Below are 22,576 nucleotides of genomic sequence, written 5' to 3'. Positions count from 1 at the left end.
TATGGCAGCAAACTGTGTTTATTTATTCTGTGCTACGTAATGATTTATCAGCTCCTGCCGTATCAGTGAAGATAACTGTAATGCTGCAGTTTGCAAAGATCCCAAATGTTGTCTCATTCCTTCCTGCCTAGCAGCCTAGCCTGAGTAAGTAGGGGAGGGTTTCTGGTGTACATTGTGGTTTGCACACAAACTTCCATGAATGTTGTGATGCTTATTGAAAATGTTAATATGCAAGGCCATAAAAGGACACTTCCTCCAAAAACTGGACTCTCCTAAGACATCAAGTGCAAAACTAACTCAACGCTTCTGAAAATCCTGTCTCATACACACACTTGTAACAAAATTGTATGCCATGACATTATTCAGATTGATATAAATGGACATGCTTTTTATTTTAAAAGTAAAGCTGGAAACGGATCTTGGTTTGGCTTTTAAGTAAGTAGCTGTAAATAAACGCTGCAACCTTTTCTGAACTGACGTTGTATTCAGACTGATACAGAAGTCTGTTTTGTATTGCAGCTGAGCAGGGGTGGGGCCAGGCCACAGGTAACATCACGAGTGAGCGCCTTGGCGTGATTAAACTCCACCAGATTTTGTGTTGCTGTGTTTCTCTGTAATGCGGGCCAGAAAAGATTGGCTTGAGGACTAGAAAAGACATATCTGTTTCTTTAGAAATAGTGAACAGTCAAAATTGTAAGAAGAGTTTGAGTAGAATTAGATTATGTTTTTGAGGGATGCTTTCTTCACTAGAAACTGGCCTTTTAATCACTGCCTCTGTTAAGAGAGAAAATCAGTTTTCTCTCTTTTTTCCCTTTGTTTGCTATCTCAGGGTGGGGAAGGGGAGGAAAATGGAGGGATGGAAGAGAAATGTACCAAATGGCTGAAAACCTTAAAAATGTGGGAATATTCCATTTTCTGTAAGAACTGGGAGCTTAGAAAGATTTGTGGGGAAATGAGAATGTGCCTTTTCCACTGTTTACAATGAAACATTATTCCTGCTATGTAAGCCTCCCTGCTTTCGGGTGGCTGTGCTCCTGGAGACGTTTGTTTTTTGGATGAGAAAGAAACTGATATCCTAACTGTTTGTCGTTATTTAAAAATGTTTTCACAAGAATTTAGGCCTGTTTCTTGGCCCAACACCCATCTGGGAACTTCTGTCCTGCCTACCTGGAGTCACATTTAGCTTTGGTGTCTTACCCCTTCTACTGTAAATATAATATAGTGTTGTAAGTACTGTTGTAAGGGGCTGCATTTTGACCCCAAAGAGGCATGTTCCTACGTGGTGAGTGAGACAACCCTCTGTCTACATGGCTCTACATCTCTTGGGGGTCCTTTGTTATCATTTTAATAAACCTGCTAAGGTACCATGGCAACTGGGTATGATAACAACAGCCAAAGCAGGCTCAGATGAAAGGAATCCTATGCAGGATAGAATATAATTTCATTTCTTTTTGAGTATTTGCCATCTTTGGTGCTGTATACAGTGTAGATTTTTCCATTTGCGAACCAAGGAAGGATTTGTTTGTTCTAAGGCTGTCGCAATTCTGCTTGGTTGACTTCATGATTGCTGGAATAATCTCTAGCCTCTTGCATACAAAAGTATTTGAACTTTTGTAAATGTGGTTTGAGGGGGATGCACTGTTGGGCAAGTAGGTGCCAAGCAGCAAAAGGCAGGGGGGAAGGGGAGAAGGGATCTTGGTTTGATTTTTTTTTTTCCCCCCCTTGTTTCCCCTTTTGATTTTTTTTCTTGTTTTCTTTAGCCTAGTTGCACACACACTGTTCTTGTTCAGTCTTCTGAAAGCCCTGCATACTTCCCAGAGGGCAGCATGTTCCCCATTTCCATTCGCCATTAATTTCCTCTCTATTGAGAATACCAATTAATGAAGATTAAAACAATTTGAAAGGCTCTCTACTTCTCCACTGCTTCTGTGGCACGTCTCATGCAAGCTGTCCCCAGCCCTAATAAGCTGTGATGGGATCAGCCAAGAATCACCCTGTGCCTCCTTTCTTCTGTATTTTCTCTCTGTGCCAGGATGCAAAGAGAAAAGACAAAGAGGTCTGACTGTAATTGCTCAATATTGTGGACATAGGAGAAGTCCTAAATTGTAAGTTAAAGCCAGCTAGAGGGATATTTTGTGTTGCAGGAGTGAGGCAGTGAACTGTGAAACAGTTCCATATATGTATGTACCTGCTCGGTTATCATTCATTTATTGTTGAAGCTGGTAGAAAGTCACTTCAAAAATCTAGCATTTGAATAGGAGATGAAAATGTCTTAGTTTTCCAAAGGCTGGTGCATAGAAACCACATAAATGTTATTCATCTTATGTTATTTCTTCAAATGACCTGTTGAAGTGCCCCTTACCTATGTTAGCATCTCTTTATTGACAGAGAGGTATAGAATTGCCTGTGTGTGCAGAGCTAATTTTTTTTTTCCTCCTCCCATATAGTAAGTGATAATTGCCAAAGGAAAATGTTTCATGTGTTGGCAGCCATTCCATCTGTTGTTACCTGGTTTCTTTTGCAGGTTTCTAACGTATTCCTACCTTCTGGCCTTCAATGCGTGGCTTCTGCTGGCACCCATCACCCTGTGCTACGACTGGCAGGTCGGTAGCATCCCTTTGATTGAGTCCGTCTGGGATGCGAGGAACTTAGCTACGGTGTTCCTGGTGCTGGTGATGACGTTACTCAGCCTGCACTGCATAGCTGCATTCAAGGTAACACTGAAAGACACGCAATACAATGTTTTGTTTAAAATCTTTTGTTCCCTAATCTTTAGATGAAATGGTCAGTAAATGCGAGTTTTCCCCTCAAATGCATTGGATTGAGGTGAAAAAACCATGGCGGTACATAACTAACGCAAGCAAGCTTAACAGATGAAAATGTCCCTCTAGCTGAATGTCTCAGTCTCTAATTGGTCTGATTTGAGGGCAAAACTTGGCCTGGAGTTCTGCATTCAATTACTGTTAATGATCCAAACCCCACTGAAGTTGTTAAGTATCTCTGCCTCTCCCATAGTCATTAGGCTCTTTGTCACTTGTTTCAAACAGGGCTGGGAACTGTCATCTGCAGAGCCATTTGAAAGTGAAATCAATTCTTGTATTTGTACCTTTGCTATGCTTCTAAAACCTAAATGTTGGATACAGCTTGATGAGAAGATTTCCCGTCAGCGGAGTAATGGAATGTGGGAAATCTGAAATGATCTGGAAATTGTTATTTAGTGTAAATAATATAGTTGGTCAGCCATGCTTCGCAATTCAGCATTTCAGATCCACCATTAATTATATTGCAGAAATGAAAGTGAGGTTGTACTAGACTTGTCAGGGATCAGATATGCACTTACATGAAAGGGGTTTTTTGTGGATCGTAGGGAGTTACAAGCTATTCCTCCTCCAGTTGTGTTGTGGAAGCTTCTATAGGAAAGGTGTTGGTAACCGTTTTTGAAAATAGTACAAAAGTTTCTCTTCCTTAAACATACATATCGCTGAAAAGCGTAGTAGGGGACTGACAGGGTTTTAATACCTACGTTATGCTAAAATGTGCAGGTCATGTACATGCTTCAGTCTACCTTGGCAGTCTTCTCTGTGCTTCTGATAAGAGACAGAAAATGAACCAAACAGCTTGAGACTGCAGAGTATTAATTTAGATTATACATTGACAGATGCTGTATGGGAAATATGGGAAAATACCCTATTAGGTATTCACTAGTTCTACCTGCAGGTCATACATCATCTTGTATTCCTCCTGCTTTCATTACTCACTGCTAGAGATATTCAGAAGTGTTTGTATTAGACCTAATCCTGTTCCCAGGGAAGTTAATGATAAAATTCTCATTAGCCCAGTACCGAACACTTCTGAAAAATCTTATCCCGTGTTCTTTGAAGTTTCAGTTGCTTTTTATTTCTTCTCCTGTGTCGGAATGTGTAAGATTAATGTTGTTGGTTTGCTGGGAAAAAAAATCTTTCAGGATTATCCAAAGACATTTTGTGTTATTTTATTTTGGGTAAAACGATAATCCAGAAGGATTCCTTTGGGTAACTGAATTGTTTGTCTTCTGTCAAACTGCAAAACAAAATATTTCAAAACACTTTGTGCATTAAATCTCTAGATTTTATCATATTTTTATTCCTTCTGTTTTTTTTCTTAAAGGCAAAATAATTCAGTCTGGATTTATGAATACCATTGATTTGAAACTGCAGCTTCTATTTTTTTGTGAGAATAAATTCACTGCTTTGCTCTTAACCACTGTTAATGTTGCGTTAAGCAACATGAATTTCACTCTCCAGGCATTTACTTACTGGATGCTTTGAAATTCATCTTGCAGATTCCTTTGTGTTTATCCCTGAAAACCCCCAACATGGAATAAATTGGATCTGAAGTGATCTGCTTTTGTGTCTAACCTGAGTAAGACTAGAACTATCACCTATTCTTGACAAAGTCCTCTAATCAGTCTCTGCTCGCAGCCTCCCAGCAAACCCACTGTGAGCATGGAACTGGTAATGGTTCCTGGGGGTCACCTTGGACATGCTTCCCCCAGTCCTAGGTATAATTAGAGGTAGCTGAAATATTCTGCTGTTCAGAAAATTCTAAATTTCTGAAGCTATTTTCTATTTTTATTTTTAGCGACTCTTGTAACAACCTGATTGTGATATTGCCACTAAGCAATATGAAGATGATTGTGTTGTGCCGAGTAGTATGAATTATTGAGGAAAGCAAACAGTAGGAAGAGGCATATTGCCTGGAAAAAAATTATCCTGTTTGGCTTCGAACACTCTCAGGAATGCCTTCTACAGTGAGGAGAGGGAAGTTCAGGACACATGAACTGCAGGCACCGTTCATTATATTAGGCTCTTAAGAAAGCTTCTTTCCAAATGCAACGACAGCGGCCTTTCATATGACATTGCTCCCCCCAGGAAGGGCCACCCTTCCCCGAGGAAGGGCCACCCTTCAGTCAAGCCCCAGCCAGGCTATTTCCCCAGTATTTTGCAGCTTGTAGGCAGCATGTGATGCATCAGTTGATTTTTCACATTTCGCCAAGTGTACGATGTTCTGTTTTCTTTTTGAAGCAGACACACAGAACTGTCTTAGCAGCCATTTTTCTCTCCTTTTTCATTGCAAAGTCTAACCTGGAAGCAATAGCTTGCAATTTTCTAGGGAATGGTTTTAGAGTGAACAGGCAAGCAGTTTGTGTGCCTTTTCATTTGAGCGTGTAGGTGTGCAGGGGTAAGAGAGGACAAAACCTCATATTCATTGTCATTGGCGCTAACACTTTGCTTTCTGCGGCATGGAGAATGGAAATGCTAGAAAGTATTTTGGCAGAAGTGAAGGCATTTGTGCAGTGAACACTGAACTGATTTTCAGTGGGAAGAGGTAATGCGTGTGCATTCACAAAACAAGCTTGCAGGAGACTCGCAGAATATGTTACGTGGACTGTAATTAGAGAACACATGTATTGGATTTCTGCCTTTGTTGCCACTGAATTTTAAACAGGGCTAATTTGTTGTTGGCGTTTGTGATTAGGGTAATAACCCTGTTGGCATGTATGCGTAGTGCTGAGAAAGGACATCTAAGGCATGAAGATTTCTTGTTCCATTTCATTTTGTGAATGTTAGTTATACCTCAGAAAGAGAAGAAACAGTGCTTTGCTTGGAACACGTCTGTTACTAGATGAGGGTTTTGATGCTGAAAACTGCAGCAACAGAGAAAGCAGCTCTCTGGTTCATTATTGTTTGGAGAGAGAAGCCTCACTCCTCATCCTCCTTATGCACTTTCGCTGCTGTTCTCCTTCTTACATAAGGAGGAAGTTGCTTGGAAAATTGCTTACTTAATTCCTTGTATATAACTTCCATTCGCTGGGTCGTTCCGTGTGCATAGTGCTAATCCCTCTTGCTTATCAGCCAGAGAGCTCCGTGTGAGCAGCTCCCCAAGCAGGACTTGTTGCTCTGCGCAGCGTTTAGGTGCACAGCCCTGCTTGTCTCTTGCTGCAGCCATCCCTACCGCATGTGACAATTAATGTCAGTCTTCAGGAGGCCTGATGGGAATAAAGGCAAGGCTTGCTCCTTGGCGCACCTCCTACTGTGGGGGTAAAGGACCTTGCTGCCATCTCTGGCCAAGATTTTTTCATAGTGACTAATGTGGTAAAGTTGCAGTCCATCGTTAAGCAGCTCTTTGAAAACCTTTGAGATTTGATTTTTCACCACGCAGGTGCCCAGCATGCTCTGCAAATTGGCCTCTCTTGAGCTGTTTTAGCCAAGGCACCAGGAGTCACTGGTAGGTCTCAAAATCCTCAGGTTCTTCACAGCTCTTTGCAGTGAACTTCCTCACCCAGTCTGGTTGGGCTTTGAGTAGTGTGGCGGAGATGTGACAAAGGCTGGGGATGCTATTGCAAGCGCCTGCATCCCAGAGATACAATACTAGTTGGGAAAAGAGGATGGGATTTGTTTATTGTTCGTTTTCAAAGACAGCCTCAGCTGCAAGGAATGGACGTGGTCTGTCTTCCAGCTTTGGGAGTAGGTAGATTACAAAGGTACCAGTGAAATGGATGAAGCGCTCTCTTTTTGGTTGCCAAGCACGCCAGTTACAAGGCCAGAGAAATAATCTGTGTGATGGTTCAAATGGCCACTAGCGTACCCAAGGGCCCGTAGCGCTGCCTTTCTATGCTGGAAGAAACAGCGAGCACCTGGTGAACTAGAGAGAGGACAGCAATTCTTGGCGTATCGTCAGGATGACAGTGACTTCTTTGATGTCATAATAATTCAATGAGCATGAAAGGAAAACCCTTCAGATGTTTGAAACGCCACTCTGCATGGCATTTTTCGGTCGCTGCTTAATTAGCAGTGTGATTAAAATGCAGCTTGTCCTGTAGTTGTAGTTGTGATCATATGTACAGAGATGGATCAGATTCCACTTTCGATGTGGTACCTGGAGGGCTGATAGTGGGAAAACTCATGTGTGTGCGATGGGGTAATTCAGAGCAAGGATATTTGGGAACCTAATCTGAAACAGTAGCTTTTGTACCTGACCAGTCTGGGGGAATTTATTGCACCTCATACTGCTTGGCCCTTGTCTTGCATTTATACTCGTGTCCAACGCTACGGAGGTACCTTATGGTGGTTCACAGCACCTTCTACTTGTTCAGCAGGAACACGTAACGACGTGCAACAGTTTGCTCATGTCTGAGGAGGGAGCACTACTTATGTTTCACATCAATTTAAAAAAAAAAAAAATCTCTCCCTAGTTTCCTCTAGGATATATCTTTTTAAAGAACATGCTTTGCTGCTGTGTGCGACATGGCTACATATGGTACAGGAAATTGTGATGATTCTCAGGTTATATTCGTTACGTGCAACTGAGATATACGTTATTATCCTGTTCTTTCATATGCTACAGTTGGTTGTTTTTTACTTTGGGTCTAATTTTAAGGTACCGCTGCCTCTATATTTCTCTGCACACTGCTTCTTAGCCAAGACAAGGCATTTTATACCAAATTATTATGACTCTAATTTGTGCTGTAATTGGCATCATATTGCCATTTACCCGGTGGTTTATATGTATGAATATCATCTAAGCATATTCCTCAGTCACTCACAGACTATATTTCTTAGCTGACAATGTTTAATACCATCGAGAGAAATGGATTTGCGCCTTCTCTTTGTGTGTATGTTTCTGTTGTTTTTCCTAGCACTCATTATGTGTATTCTGTCATGCTATTTACTTTACCCTACACTCCTGAGACCTTTGCCTCGTTTCCCAGGTTTGGCATTTCATTAATAAATCATAGCTTATGGACCTTTCTGGGGAACAATTGCCTTTTATAATATTCTACAGTCATATCAGCACAGTTAGAAAGTACGCCTAGCAAAATTCATATGCCACAATACTTCCAGAACAATACCTGCTTCAAAGGCACGGCAAGATGAAGAAGGCTATTTATCGACAAAGTCTATCTGACGAGCTGGAAACCACAGTCATTTTCATGAAAGGTCCATTTAAAATGAATCCTGCTTTCATTTTCCTGAGGGCCCACTTGAATTCCTTCCACATAGAGAGAAGGTCAGGACTGATGTTCTTAATCCTTAGCAGCGAGGTTTTTCTATGCTGCTTCTGTTGTTAATGTTTGCTGCGGGGAGAGAGTAATAAGCCAGAAAGACTCTGTTTAGCGAAAGCTGGAGGAAGGGGGGGAGCCCTGCGTGCCTCGCCGGACGCGTTTCTGCTCTGTTGAGCGCTGCAAGCGGATCAGCTGTGGGTCCCTGGCGGGGCTGGAAGAACCACGAAAGCCTTCCCAGGGTGCTCGCTGTGCCAGCCAACAAACAAGCAGCAGAAGAAACCTTCCTCAGTCTGTCTGTGTGCGATTGCTGTTCTGAATTAAAAACGCAAACACAAGAACTGTCAAAATACCTTTTGCATCAGATTTTTTTTTTTTTCTCGGTAGATGTTTGAAGTAACAGGTTCGGAGTGTGGTACTCGGAGTAGATACAGCCATAGCTGAAGTAGGTCTGATTTGGTTCACCGTGGAGATATTCAGCATCTCACCAAACAGGCTCTTAACTCCTGCAGGAGTTTTGTCACGCTAGGTAGGTGGTTTTCATAGGGGTAGGTAGTTCTGCCATTTTCAGCATATTAACACTGAATTACTATATTTTCAAAGATACTCTTTTTGTTTGCTACCATTTTCTTCTTCTGATTTGAGTTAATATTTCAAGACCCATTCAGAAATAAAAGGTTTTGGAGTGGCACAATAGTAGGGTGAAAAGGAGAGGGTAAGTGAAATGAGGACCAAGAAATTTACAGCTGAGGGAGATGATGATGCTCGTTGTTCCTAGTTGGTCTGAGTTAAACATTAGGGTGCCAGACTATTGCGTGATTTTTATTAGGATCCTCTTGTTCAGTGTTACCTCTTAAGAGCAAACTCACCATGAACAGAGTTGCTTTAACAAAGATCACGCTGGTACGTACTGCAAGCAGTGTGCATGTGTTTAAATTTTACCTTTGCTCCCCGCCCATGTAGTGAAGCAGCCTGCAGTCACAGAATGAAAGGGAAAAGGGGAAAAACAACCTCAAGGTTAAAAGCATTTTTCTAATTCCTGGAGCAATTTGTTGACTTTCCTATTTCCTTTTGGAATGTTCCACTTCTCTTTCAAAGACGCGTGTGCTCCTGCATTCTGCTCAAATCGGCTCGTCAAGCGGAATTAGAGGCTGCAGAGATTAAGGATTGGGAAAATGAGTTTACGTCTTCAGGGAATTTTAGAAACCTGGATAAGACAGACCGTAAACACACAGATGAATGGATGGGTAGCTGAGGTCTACAAGGAAAACGAAAATAATAGATATCAAAATTTTACTTTAAGATACTAAAATAAAAAGTGAAATGTTGGTAGAATACACTTCTGTGGCCTGCTGTGGGTTATGGGATTGGGAAACGACTGCTTTCTGCTTTTATCCCATGATTGAGAGCCTGATTGCCAGAGTGTTTGGGCATCCACAGTTCCCATTGATGTAAACAGAGTTTTTAGGCACTTTCAGCTTTCTGAAAAATACGCTGTTTTACCTAGTGGTACAGACCAGAACTTGCTCCTTCTGGAAATGCAAAGTGAACGATCTCATTAGGGCAGTCTGAGATATGTGCCAAGGATTTCTCTTAAGATAATCCCAGGTTAGGAAGCCAAGGATACTTTCAGGGGTTTTGATTCAACTTCTGACTGGTACATGTTTGCCTGTACACCAGTTCCTGAATAGGTGCTGCTGCTGGTGAACTGGAAAGTAGGGTTTTTTTGTTGCCAAATGCTGGAAATAAGATCAACATGTCAGTTAGTAAGTAGTGAGCAGTGATGGTCAAAATAGTATTGTAAATCTCCATGGCTTTGGACTATCTGTGAAGTATAAAATTTGCTTAATTTTAGTGAGTAGTAACTGTGGGTGATTTTATCAGAACTAGATGATCACCAAGGAAAACTGAGCTATTTTAGGAAGATAGTGAGTTGCTAAGCCTGACATTCAAGCAGCTGGCACTACTGAAGATGCTGATTTTTTTTTTTTTTTTTTATGAGATGAAAGAACAAAACTGATAAATTGTAGTGATTACAGAATTTGTGGCTCTTTGTAGGAGCAAGCTGGTTAAGCCTGGTGTCTGAGCCAGATTTGAAGCTGGGCAGTTACCTTTTCCTTACCAAATGTTTGAGTTTTTCAGACCATCTGTTGGCACCTGACTTTTGGCACCGTTCGCTCGGTTGTGGTGGCACAGGTAGCAGAGCAAAACAGCCACAGCTCCACGTGCCCTCCTGTTTGGCCACAGAAGACAAAGATGTACATGTCCCATCCCGACTTCCGCTGCTGACCTAAAGGAGACCGTGCTGCTGGTACATGGAGCATGGCACAGCTCTGCCATGGCCTGTCTGTGCCCGCACCAGTGAGGCGGGACAGGGGAGCACCCAGTGCTTGCTTCTGCGAGCTTTACATCACCAGATTTTTTTCCTGTGAAGGAATGAATCCCTAGGGTTGATTCCTAATTAGCTTAAGTTTGCTTTTTATCACCTTATGCATGAATGCAGAGCGAATTTGACATACTTCTACACCGCCCCTTTTATCTTTAATACCGTATGTGTTGGAAGCTTGCAGATCCTGACTTCTTGTCAGGTGAGATGCTGCCAGTGGTTTGGTGCAGGCCGGTGAGGAGTCATGTTGCCGAGCTGCTTGTGGCTTCACGAGTGACTGGTACAACAGCAATACATGAATGAAGTTTGTGTACAGCCTGCACTAAGGGCTTGCACAAATGGATGTTAGGAATAAACTGAAGAAGTATAATCCTCTGTCTGTGGTCTACAGACAGTCATGTAGCTTCTTTGAATCTCTGTGTCTCTTTTGGTGGATAATGCACTTACCTCCTAGGCCTGCAAGGATTTGAAAATGTGTAATAGCATTCATTGCTTTTGTACAGCCATGCACTACCAACTTGCTTGGATACCGGCTTTTCTGTGCTTGCAGTCAGATGTTCCAAGCATAACATCTCACTGGCTGCAATGGACCATCCAGAGCTCGCTGGCAGAGGGTGATTTATGCTTTTGGTAGGAAGGAAGTCTTTGCTCCATGGAGCTGTTGGTTCTAAATGGTGGGGAGGTGACACTTGCCTCATTCTCAAAATAAACTCTTAGAGGAAGAAATTAAACCCATTTGATTGCCACCTTCCCGTCAAACAGGCAAGCATGTCTATACACCGTCGGAAACATTCCAAGGTAGAACAGAACGGAATTTGCTTGGACTTGTTTGCCCAGCTGCGTCTTCCCTGAGGTGCAACTTTGTCCTGCCAGGAGGAAGGTTGTCCTCACGGCTCCGCTTTCCAATGCCTCAGCCCTTGGAGGTCCCAAGGGACGTGAACGTAAGTCTTGTCATCACAGTGTGAGACTTAATGGATCTGGCACCTCAGACGATGCTTTCTCAATGGGAAAGATAGGGGATTTACAGTGGGCTTAGGCAAGTCTATAGTTTATGACAGATATGTCAAAGTAGTCTGTGTACCTCCTGCGTGCTGGCTTGCAGAAGACTTGTGATTTAACAGTAGTCAGCAAATATTTATTTGTGGCTCAGGACTATGTCTTATATGTAATATGGGAAGATTTCTTTCAGTTGTAAACTCAAGACTTTCTTCCTTTTCCCCCAAATTGCCAAGGAAGCAATTTTTGAGATTTATTGCTGTGTTGATGGTTTTTGGCCTTGGAGTGATTCTTTGCTATTTTGTTTCAGATAGTGTGACAATTTTTTGCCTTGCCTTTGGGAGAAGAAATGGTGTTCTTTAGTTCTTTGATAAGTCTATGAAAAGTAGCAGATTAAAAAGATTCTTCTTTATTGGTTTTTGGTTTGGTTTGTCAGTTTGGTTTGGTTTGGTTTTTTTTGTTGTTGTTGTTACAATATAATGAAGGCCTAATTGTAATTAACAGTAAATGTGAATTTGAAAAGCCCCACCAAACTATCTGCTATAAGTAATGCTATTTTGATTTGAAGTCGGCTTGTCTTTAACAAAAGGAATCATTCTAAGGTTAATTCAAAGGTGCACTTCCCCCCCCCCCCCCCCCCCCGAGACCTCTGTGACAGATAGAAAGATAAGTTTTATGTTTCGAAAAGAAAGCACTGTCTTTAAGATGAAAGGAGATGTCTCTCTGTAAAAGAAATGATCTATAATTTCTAGTCCTATGTTTTTTATTTTAAGGAAAAAGGAAGAGACACAAAATTGCCTGCTACTCTTTAAAAGCTTTTAGTACTGCTCTGAGTACCTGGAAGATGCTGGTTCTGCCACCTTTAGCTCAGCTGTCTCTTAAGTGGGCTCATATGACCAGAGTAGTTAAACCAAATAAATGGTCCCAATACTTCCCCCCCCCCAGCATAACAAGCCACAGGTTGTATAGGTTGGTTTTTTTAATTTAAAAAACATGTGGAGGGCATCTCCTAAGGCTTGTGTTGGATGGAAGATCCTTCTGCCCCCTGTTCCTGCAGCCCTACAGTACCAGTCCCTGACATTCTTGTGCCATTCTGTCCTGCTTGTCTACTCATTTATAAATCTATCAGCCCCTCCAGGAGAAGGAGGAATAAAAGGTGAATCTGCTAAAGCAAATTTTGATAGGGAAAAAGATAAAAGAGAATATGGTGACCTGTGAGACTTGTGCTGATAGCTTTTAGCTGTCTAATGTTATCAGCTGTGGTACACGTAATCCTTTCAACACGTCATGGTTGCATTTCTGTCCTTTTTTTCTGTTTTCTCTGGGCTGCCTAGGTGAGCAGATGTTAGCCCTTGCTGGGAAGGCAGGGACAGATAACTCTGCGGTGCCTCCAGCCCTTGCAAAGCTGAGGTAGAAGAATGTGCAGCTCTCAGGTCAGGGCAAAGGCTGGTTTGTCTCAGTATCTCATCGGTCAGTAGAAACTCTTTAGGGAGGTGAGAAATAAGATCTGGCTGCGAATAAGGTAACTGTTTCCTGCAGTATAAATTCCCATTCTGCATCCAGACTGTCTCATTAATGGCCACAAATGAGTTTCAGATGACCAACAACCCCGCCTGCTCTTCCTGCCCAGGGGCTCTCCCCAGCCTCTTCTGGGCAGGACCCAGCCGCAGGGCCAAGGTGTCAAATACATGAAGTCCCTGTACAAATTTTGGAAAAGTTAATGGCTGGGTGGAGGAGAGAAACCCAAACGGAGCTCTGGAGTGACTGCAGCACAAGCTCAGCAGTCCTGCTGGCTCGCAGGCAGGACCACGCGTAGCACAAAATCAGCCAAAGCCTGGCCTTCAAGGACCGGCTCTTCACAAAAGCCTCTGTGTGAACCAAATGCTTTAAAAAAGGGTGCTGCCAGATGTTTCTTGTTTCAGAAATAAGTAGCATCACAGAGGGCTCTGCTGCTCCTTGAGGCTGGTTTGTGAGTGTTGGGCTCCTGTCCCTGCCCGAGGGACTGAGCTGGCAGCTTGCAATGGCATTAGTCTAGAGCTATGACTTGTTGTGGAGGGAGAAAGGGCACACAACACCATTTCGAGCTAATTCCCACATTTTCCTCTTTTCCACTTGATGTACGGGTTTTATTTATCTTTTTCCAGCATTCAGTTTCCTTTGCTTATCTGTAATGCTGCAGCCTTGAATAACACTGTGTCCTTCCTAGAGATGTTAGCTAGAGGTTGCTTTCCCAATTATTGATTTAACAAAGGACAACTGGAGAAATATTTGATAGCTGGTTCACTTGAAAGCAAGAGCATATCTTGGGGACAGAGAACATTTTCTGCATTAGCAGTGCACTTCCTTTGGCCCAACATAGTTTCTTGTGCCTCCTGGTCTTTGTTGTTAAACTCCTGGGGTAGAGTGGTGGCAGCAAATGGGCAACATAATTAGGCCAGACAGGGTGGGAAGGGAATGTCAAATGGCAGGAGAGAAATAGAGTATATGTCCAGAGCTGGGTGGGAGGGAACTTGGAGTTGAGTTAGGACTGATAATTTGCATTCAGAGTTGAGAAGTCATTTTTAATCCTTTTTTTTTTTTTTTTTAATTCAATTTTCTATTGTAATTACGAGCCAAAATGACCATTACTGGGCACCTCTGCTCATCAGCTTTATGGATTGGTGTCAGCTTCAGCTCTGGGAATAATCTATTTTAGGTGCTGTTGTGACTGCAAGAAGGCACTAGCAATTGTGATTCAACACACTGAAAAAGTAGATGATAGAAGCAGGTAACTGTGGTGCTGTTTAAAGCCGATACTGATAAAGAAGTCTGGAGACATGAATTCTGCTCCCCTCTCTGCCTCGTGTTTCCTCTTTGAGCCAGGGGAAGCCAGTGCACTTTTTTGTGGTCTGTGCTTCATCTCCTCTAAAGTGACATCAGAGCCTCCTAACACATACCCTTGCATTTGGTACCCACAGAAAAATGTTTGTTGTCTTTCCCACACAATAGGATGACTATATTTTAATACTGGGACTTCTGAATTTCAACCACTGATTAGGCCAGCGGTAACTGGTGTCGCAGTCTGTAGCTGTGCAAAAGCAAGACAAGTTGTCCTGCTTGGCCCTGCATCATCGATCAAGCTCTGTTCCTCTACTCAAAAATCTCGTTCAACGTTTCTAAATTTAGATCCCTCCAGTAAAGGGAAGTCAATTTGCTCTCCGAAGTTGAGAAATTGCCCACAACAATTAGGAAGCGCAACAACCATTAAGTGATTCCGATTGCATCTGTTTCTAAGTGTGACAAAGCTTCTTCCGATGCCTGCAGAAGGGCACTGTGGAGGCAGCAGTATCGCAGGGCAGGAAAGCACAGATGCCTGCCTGGGTGATTGAACAGGCCTAATGCTACACTTCTGTTAGCCTGATGTCAGCCTTTGAGATCATCAACAGAAAGCATGAGCTGATTCACCCTCTTGGGGTGGAGCTGAATCTGAAACTCAACTTGCCCGAGGAGGCTTGGGTCTCTCCATGGAAGGAACAGAGGCTGCTGCTGATCACAGCATCACGAGATGCTTGTGTCGGCCGTGCAGATCACAGTTGTTTTGAACTGTGTGTGGCAATTCTATTTCTCCTCAAAGAGCAAGTCAACGCTAAAGTGAGCTCAGGTGAAGGGCATTAACTGAGCTCAAGTGAAAGACATTAATTTTAACACGTAGCATGTCTCAAATTTCCAACTTGGTACGACTGTGGAGATGTCGTGTGCGAAGGTATAATTTCAAGTTTAGATATTGTCTCAAAAGGGATAAAATGACTGCATTAATGTGCCATTTGGGGGTAGTTTTCTTTACACAAAACGTGACTGATTGAACAGCTTTTTCTCAGTTACAAACATTTAGGATTGAACACAGCAGTCTGTATGTATGTGATATGCATGTGTGTATTTACATACAGCCACACTGTGGTAGACATGCTAATATATACATTCACACTATTCTATTTTTACGTATTACCAATATGGGGTATATTTTAAGTGCTATCTATGCCATCTGAAGACAGCTGTACGCAATAGATCTGACCTTGGAAAAGATACCAAGGGTAATAATACACACTGTGGTTAGCATTTATGCATTTTCTGGGCATATCAGAAGCACAAACAGTTCGTAAATATGGAAGGATAGTGTCTTTGAATCATTTCTTTTAAATGCAAAACATATCAAATGTTAATCTAAGTTGCTTTTATTATGAATAAGAATCTCAAAAGGAAAGGGGAAAGTTAGGGGTGAATTAAGTTGGATTTTTTTTTAGTTGATATTTGTTTAATTTTGTGTTATTGCAGAAACTGGAACACAAAGAAGTTTTGGTTGGCTTGTTGTTCCTGGTTTTCCCATTCATCCCAGCCAGCAACCTCTTCTTCAGGGTGGGATTTGTGGTGGCAGAGCGAGTCCTTTACATGCCGAGGTAACTATTGCAATTGAATTCCTTTCTAATGAGAGCACCATCCCGTTTTCTAAAAGGAGGCATGATTACTTCTCCCCTTTTACAATACTTCAAACATTATATTGCTAGTCAGTGTGTTCTCCGCCTTTGAGTTTTGGCTTGATAGCATGAGAGGTTTTAGAGTTGGTTGAGAGCAGATTGCTTGGCAGGAGCAAAGCTACCTAAAATCTTTTCTTTTTCTTTTTTTTTTTTTTAACACAGATTTTTTTGGTGTGCTTGAAACAGCTCAATGCAGTGATGAGGTGTTGTTTCTTGAGGATTGTCCTCCAAGACTCTTTCTCTCAGTAGCATTATCAACTTATATTGTCTAATGTCTTTACCTTAAGGACAGTATCTGAAAAGTTAACCTGTCTTATTTTTATTGTGGTAATGCTCAGCTGTCCCACTTTATTAGGTGGTCAGTAAAAACAAAGGTAACAGTATTGCTGTCTTAAAAGGCTGTTGGCTTCAGTTGTGGAATATGCGCATGACCTCCTGCCTGTCGCTATTGACTGCATACGCAGCTAGGAGTGGAGAATTTGCAGTTGTTGAAGTGGATGAGGAAAATCCAGCCCCTCCTCCATCCCTTCAGCCTCTGCCCTGGGATTTCCCTCAGCTTCCAGCCTCTAACAGTTGGCACTTCAGCAGTCTGGGTGCTTCTGATTGCATTTACTCAAGGACAGCTTTGACCTGTTACTTCTGACATCTCCACAGTATCCAGACCAGAGGCTGCAGTGGCAAAGGACGTTCATCCAAGATGCACCAGACCATTGCCCATTTCACAGAGTCACAGAATGGTTGAGGTTGAAAGGGTCCTCCTCTGGAGGTCGTCTGGTCTCAACCCCCTGCTCAAGCAGGGCCACCTAGATCTGGTTGCCTGGGACCGTGTCCAGATGGCTTTTGAACATCTCCAAGAAGTAGACTCCGCAACCTCTCTGGGCAGCCTCTGCCAGTGCAATTTGTTCCAGCCATGAGCATAAATGGTCATTCTTGGATGCTGCAAGTCAGAAAGCCCAGTTCTGCTCTTGGGTGCAGAGGGTCATCTCATAACCATCTGTTATCTCTAATGGCAACTGCTGCTGTGGAGCTGTTGACAAAGCACAAGTCCTCAGTTTCACTCCGGATTACTTTGTGCTAACTGAAACAATAGTTTTATTCCACAAAGTGTTTAAATTGTATTCCTCAGAAAATGTGGATCCAAAAATCCTAAGAAAAACGCTTATAGGTGGTCTTTTGCAAAGCCATATGCACATTCTGACGGTCACTTGTATAACCACTAACACAAAAGGGCGGTCTGCTCATTGGGATAAAACTTAGGCTGCGTAGGAGCTGTTGCATTTATTACAAGCTGCTTACGCAGTTAGGCTGTATCTCTGCTCTGCTATATACTGATTTACTTTTTGGGTCAAACCAGGCTGACTTTATTCACATCACTAGCCCTGCGTTTGTTTGCTGAGAGTATACCTGGAAGTACAGTGGGTGAAAGTTGTCCCTCAGAGTTATTTTGCAAATGATACCCTCAACTAGTGGATCTTGCATCATTTCAAATTAACTTGGAAATCAGATTGCTTTAAATTCATGTAACAGAAAATGAGGAAACACATGAAAGCGCAAAGCTATTAAGGAAACAGTCAGCTGAACACAGGGCTGTGTTGAGTGGTTGCATTTTAGAATCTCAAAAGAACAACTGTGGAAAATACTTCAGCCATCAGCAGTTCCTTGTCCTCCTCCAGATGAGACTGCTGATATAATGAGAGGAGGGGCAATGAAGAAGAAAAAAGGGTATGTTTGCACAGAGAAAATTAATCAGCGTTAACATGTGTGCATATAGTTTGTATAATGCTTTTCATCTCCCTGAGGGCTTTGCAAATATATGACCTACAAAGTAGGTAATGGATAGTTGCTGCTTTTTTTCAGGCAGGAAAACCGAGGCAGAAGGATTAAATGATTCCTCCGGAGTAAGTCTGTGTCGGCATCCCTGGATCTCCTACTTTGGTCAGATCACTCATGTCCTGCTTTGCTATATGTGGTTTTGGTCTTACCGCAGGCTGGCAGGCAACTGGCGTGAAAAGGGAAGGCCAAGCCTGGCAGTTTGCAGGAGAGGTGTGCAGTTTCCAGCCAAAGGATCTGGAGAGAGCTGAGCTCTTGGCTATGAGTTACCAAGAAATGAGCTCTTTTACATCATTGGGGTGCAAAATGACCTGAGTGGTGAGGGGGACTTCTGCAACCCTTCATTACTATGGCAGAACAAAAATAACGTGGGTTTCTTTTTTGTTTGTTTGTTTGTTTGTTTTTTTCCCTTGGGAGCATGGCAGTTTAATACTGATGGCTTTAGGAAGGGCTTGCGTTCTCTATTTAGAACAGCCTTTAGCAGTTTTCTTATGTTACATCTTGAAAAGGGCTTTTCCTATCCTTTACTATTCCTTCTCTAAAGCTCAGTTAGCAAGTCAGAGGTTGTTGTTCAGCTTTCTTTAGACAGAAGTCCTCAATCAGATGGAGAGAACTCAGTGGTCTGTGGTTTTGGGCTTATGCTGGAAGGTGCTTTTCTACCTCTCTTTCAAATAATAGCCTTTTATTAATATTTGTGGATGTGACAGTTGTGTATGTGTGTCACAGCCTGAAGTCCTAATTCAGTTTTGCTCAGTAGTTACCTGGGCAAAATGTCAAGCATTTTCTTTTCAATAAAAGTTAAGTAAGGACCTAAGGATTTATGTAAAAGATGTTGTAAATAGAAAGGAACAAGGAATAAGCCTTTTGCTCGATGTCTTAATTATATGGCTGGGCCTTGCCTTCTGAGGACTGATGGGTGTTTGGAACAATTCCTCTTCTGTCTGCAGCTGTGCCTCGGGGGAGAGGGATATAAGCTAAGTCAATGTTTTCTTTAATTGGCTTTAGCAAAACAAAAATATTTGGAGAGAATATTTCTTGTATTTCATTTTCATTTGAGGGTTACAAGCATTTATTTGTTTAAATCAGGAATTTTTCATAATAGTATTACTTTAGCCTGAAAAATTTCATAGTAAAATAATTTATTGCCTTTCAACTTTTAATTTTAATTTTGTTGTTGTTTTCTTATCCTTAAGTGGGAAAAACTTGTTTTCAGGAGGGCTAGAGGTGTGAAATATGTATCTTGGGAGTGGTGGACAGGATACAACTCTATAGGCCACAGGTTTCCAAAGAAGCATCGCAATAAATAGCTGCATCAGTGAAAGACTTAAACCACTGTGCATTTTTCCCTCTTCAAAATGTAGATGTAATTATGCTTACTGCGTATCTGCTGATGCTGCTCAGAACACCACAGACAGCCTAACTGAAAATCCAGAACGACCACGTACATCCAGTTATTCTGAGCCGTGAGCAATTTGTCTGTACTTAAACAGGAGTGCTAGCTCTTCCTCTGTGTTGCCCTTCACCATGCAGAAACTGGAGAGGCGATGCAAACTCTTGGGCCATCCAGGAGCTGCCTGCCCTACTGACGTACCAGCAGAGCTGGGGTTGCTCTCACCTCATGGGATTGGACCTTTCGTACCAGAGCAATTTCTACGTTTTCCTCATCTTTCACTGCTACCCTGATAGCAGTGGCTCCTGGCTGGGCTGTTGTATCGTAGCTGGACAACTTCAGCTGTTTTCACAACCTCATATGAACCAACAAATCAACCAAAACATTGCTACATGGCTTATTTCCAATTTGCTGAAAGCAATAGGCAATCCAGTGGTACATGCACCATTTTTATGGCAAGTCATTCGTGGTGGACATTGCAATAAGTGGATTCCAGAGTGCACAGTTACTCTTTCCCAGCATAGGCAATTATGGGTTGCTGTCATTTTTTTCACCAGCTCCTCACTGTATCAAGAGTTGATGTTGCAACCCTAATTGTCAATACTGGAAGATGAGATCACTGCTATATACAGGATAGCATTTGCTTCAGTGTCTCTCTCAAAATCTGCAAGAAAGCCAGCATCCAGAAAAAAGTGTGCTTGTATTTTTCAGGAACTTCACATATCATGTTAAAGCTTTCCCCATGCCATAGCAAAGCGGGGACCATATGGATTTTTGCCTTTGCATAGAGCATGTTTTTGGTTCTTTGTGCTAATGCATTTGTTCCAATTAGTGTAATTCCATACATTATTAACTTTTGTAATTGAAAAAAAAAAAAAAAGAACCTGGTAGGTAGTGGAATCATCTGTAATTTTTATGAACCTGAATATCCCTGAGCAGAAGTCCCCTTTGCTTACAAAGTAGCCACTTGAGGATGGGATTTACTGGTGTTTCTCTTCTCTGGGAGCATGTTATGCTCTCCACATTATCTTCATTTTCTTAAAGACCAGTTGTGTAATGGGGTGGTGGTGTATTTTCAGTTTACTTTGCTACCCCTTTCTTTAACGTTATTTGAAGCTCTGAGTTCACCAGGAGCTGAATTCCTGTTTACCTATTCAGAATTCCTTCAGTATTAGATCAGATCCCATAAGGAATCATCTGATTTACAGAAGAAGCTTCTTTTCCGTTGGAGTCAAAACCTGACCCCAGCAAAGTCAGCAGTGAAAGTCCCATTGACTCCATGGAGCCAGTTTATCTGCTCCCCAGTCTCAATTCAGTAACATAATTAACGTTTTTGCCTGCTTTCACGTTAAATCCACAGTTCATTTGGGATTCAGATGTGGAATCCAAGTTACACCTGTTCCATTTACTTTGAAAAAACATGATTTCAATGCCTTACTGTATTGCTGCTGTTCTTGTAAGGGCCATAGAGCAGCTGAAGTTCAGAAGGAGCCAACTGGATTATATTCCCTGTAATTCAGCTGCGGACTTGAGGGCACTGGGAGGGGACTGGGAGGGCATGATGTGACAGCAGTGGGCCAGATTCCACCCCCAACCTGGTCCCACTTTGCTGAGAGGGGTGCCTGTCCCTGCTCCAGGGTGTCGATTTGAGCAGCGGTCTGCAAAATTGCTCATGGCTGGAGGTGAGGAGATTGGGACCTTGGCTGAGGCAAGTGACTCTGGTTCTGCTTCCCTATCTATTAAATAGGGATGATAACTTCATGTTGCCCTTCAGAAGGGGGCAGAGAGAGTTCTCATTAATTAATGAGAATTAACTGCTTGTAGAAAGGCTAAACGCTGCAAGCAGCTACCTTTTAGATGTGTATCCAAACTTAAGCTCCTAGCTTTTGAAGGCTTGCCCACCCCTATTAAATACTCTAAGGAGAAATCAAAGCAGCCGTCCTCTGTTAATGCAGGCAAGGAATGCTGAGATGCTAGTGCCATATATTTTGGCAAAAGGCAGTAGAGATGTAGGAATAAAAGCTGAAATGATTCTGCAAAGCTGAAAAAGATTAGCTCATGGCGCATTTGGTCTAGACTGCAGTCTTACGTTATTTTAACTAAATTTAAAACATGCTTTTGAGAAACATGTTGCGTTTTGGCCATGTACAATCGATTCAGGAAAAAGCTAAATTTGTGTGGAGTATGAGCATTAATGGCTATACTGGAAAGATTTTTGGTTTCGTTGTGATATATTAGGTTAAAGGAAAGCCTTAAAATGCATTTATTCTGCTCTTGAAAATAATACAGATAGGTAAGGATATTGCTTTTAAAAAATAGTAATAAATTAAGTTAATGTCATCTTGTGGAAATAATCTACTTGGTCATGTTGATTAAAAGAGGAATTCTTATTTACAAGGGAATATGGAGTCTGGTTAACAGAGTCCCTTGGGAGGCAGTCCTGAAGGGCAAAGGAGTCCAGGAGGGCTGGATGTTATTCAAGAAGGAAATCTCAAAGGCACAGGAGCAGGCCATCCCCATGTGCCGTAAGACGAGCAGGCAGGGGAGAAGACCGGCCTGGCTGAACAGAGAGCTTTGGCTGGAACTCAGGAGAAAAAAAGGAGAGCTTACCTGGTCTCCTTCTATGACAAGGTGACCCGCTTAGTGGATGAGAGAAAGGCTGTGGCTGTTGTCTACTTGGACTTTAGTAAGGCCTTTGACACTGTGTCCCATAGCATTCTCCTGGAGAAACTGGCTGCTCACGGCTTGGATAGGTGCACTCTGCACTGGGTTAAAACCTGGCTGGAGGGCCGAGCCCAGAGAGTGGTGGTGAATGGAGTCAAATCCAGTTGGCGGCCGGTCACAAGTGGTGTTCCCCAGGGCTCAGTGTTGGGGCCGGTCCTGTTCAATATCTTCATTGATGATCTGGATGAGGGGATCGAGTGCACCCTCAGTAAGTTTGCAGATGACACCAAGCTGGGTGGAAGTGTCGATCTGCTGGAGGGTAGGGAGGCCCTGCAGAGGGACCTGGACAGGCTGGATCGTTGGGTCGGGGCCAACTGCATGAGATGCAACAAGGCTCAGTGCCGGTCCTGCACTTGGGTCACAACAACGCCATGCAACGCTACAGGCTGGGGGAGGAGTGGCTGGAGAGCTGCCTGGCGGAAAAAGGACCTGGGGGTGTTGGTTGACAGCTGCCTGAACATGAGCCAGCAGTGTGCTCAGGTGGCCAAGAGGGCCAATGGCATCCTGGCTTGTATCAGGACTAGTGTGGCCAGCAGGACCAGGGAGGTGATAGTGCCCCTGTCCTCAGCACTGGTGAGGCCGCACCTCGAGTACTGTGTTCAGTTTTGGGCCCCTCACTACAAGAAGGACATCGAGGTGCTGGAGCGTGTCCAAAGAAGGGCAACGAAGCTGGTGAAGGGTGCAGAGCACAAGTCTTC

General features: G+C 42.7%; 1 protein-coding gene across 1 annotated transcript in view; it reads left to right on the top strand.

Annotated features, from left to right (window-relative positions):
- Positions 1-22,576, top strand: part of TMTC1 (transmembrane O-mannosyltransferase targeting cadherins 1) — a gene marked incomplete at its 5' end in the record, with an annotated part of 146,260 nt that overhangs the window by 67,664 nt on the left and 56,020 nt on the right. The window contains 2 exons of the mRNA XM_082308520.1: positions 2,525-2,714; positions 15,735-15,856. Of these exons, the coding sequence (XP_082164646.1) occupies positions 2,525-2,714; positions 15,735-15,856 (312 nt within the window). The remainder of the gene's footprint in view (positions 1-2,524; positions 2,715-15,734; positions 15,857-22,576) is intronic.

Source organism: Platalea leucorodia, assembly GCF_965183815.1.
Source record: "Platalea leucorodia genome assembly, chromosome: 4".
NCBI classification, from domain to species: domain Eukaryota; kingdom Metazoa; phylum Chordata; class Aves; order Pelecaniformes; family Threskiornithidae; genus Platalea; species Platalea leucorodia.
The sequence above is the reverse complement of the archived record's forward strand: the minus strand, read 5'-3'. Positions and strand labels throughout refer to the sequence as shown.